Source organism: Myotis brandtii, unplaced genomic scaffold, assembly GCF_000412655.1.
Source record: "Myotis brandtii unplaced genomic scaffold, ASM41265v1 scaffold435, whole genome shotgun sequence".
Classification (NCBI taxonomy): Eukaryota; Metazoa; Chordata; class Mammalia; order Chiroptera; family Vespertilionidae; genus Myotis; species Myotis brandtii.
In genome coordinates this window covers 311583-312196 of record NW_005366635.1, presented here as the reverse complement: position 1 = coordinate 312196, position 614 = coordinate 311583, and the positions used below count along the sequence as shown (strand labels likewise).

At 70.0% G+C, this 614-nt stretch overlaps 1 protein-coding gene across 1 annotated transcript in view; it reads right to left on the bottom strand.

Moving 5' to 3' along the window:
• LOC102251931 (E3 ubiquitin-protein ligase HERC2) overlaps nucleotides 1-614 on the bottom strand; it is an 86271-nt gene that overhangs the window by 1795 nt on the left and 83862 nt on the right. The window contains 2 exon segments of the mRNA XM_014546210.1: nucleotides 136-241; nucleotides 414-611. Of these exon segments, the coding sequence (XP_014401696.1) occupies nucleotides 136-241; nucleotides 414-611 (304 nt within the window).

The window sequence follows — 614 nt, the reverse complement described above, 5'->3', positions numbered from 1 at the left end:
GGAGGGAGGCAGGAGACTGGCTTCCTGAGCTGAGCACCCCAGACCCCCGAGGGCACGGTGAACCGAGGCAGCGAGGGCGCGGAGGGGGTCACCACGGAAAGGCCCTGCCAGCGGGGCAGCTGTGGAGCCGCCTACCATCGTCTCCAACTCGTAGCCGGTGAAGAGAGAGAGCAGGGGCACGGGCACAACGCGGGCCATGCCCTCCCGGACGGCGGCCACCTGCTCGTCGAACTCATGGAGCCTGAGAGGAAGGCACCAGGTGACCAGGGGCGCCTCCCCAGCCCCCCCAGGCTCTCGTCTCTGTCCTCCTTCCCACCCCCCACCCCCCACCCGCGGGAAGCGCCCCCAGGCCTGCAGGAGCACCAGGCAGGAGGGGACGCAGGGGAGGGCGCCCTCACCACAGCTGCACGCACCTGTAGCTCACGGCCAGCCGGACGTACTCCGCGCGGGTGTCCAGGGAGATGTGGGAGTGCCTGGAGCTCAGCTGCACGTCCTGGCCGCTGGCGCTCGGCACCGTGAAGGGCAGGCCCATGGCCTCGAACTCCTCGGAGGTGGCCTCGTTGTCTCGGATGTACATGAGCCCGGGGATGAAGTCCTTGTCCACCTTCCCGGGC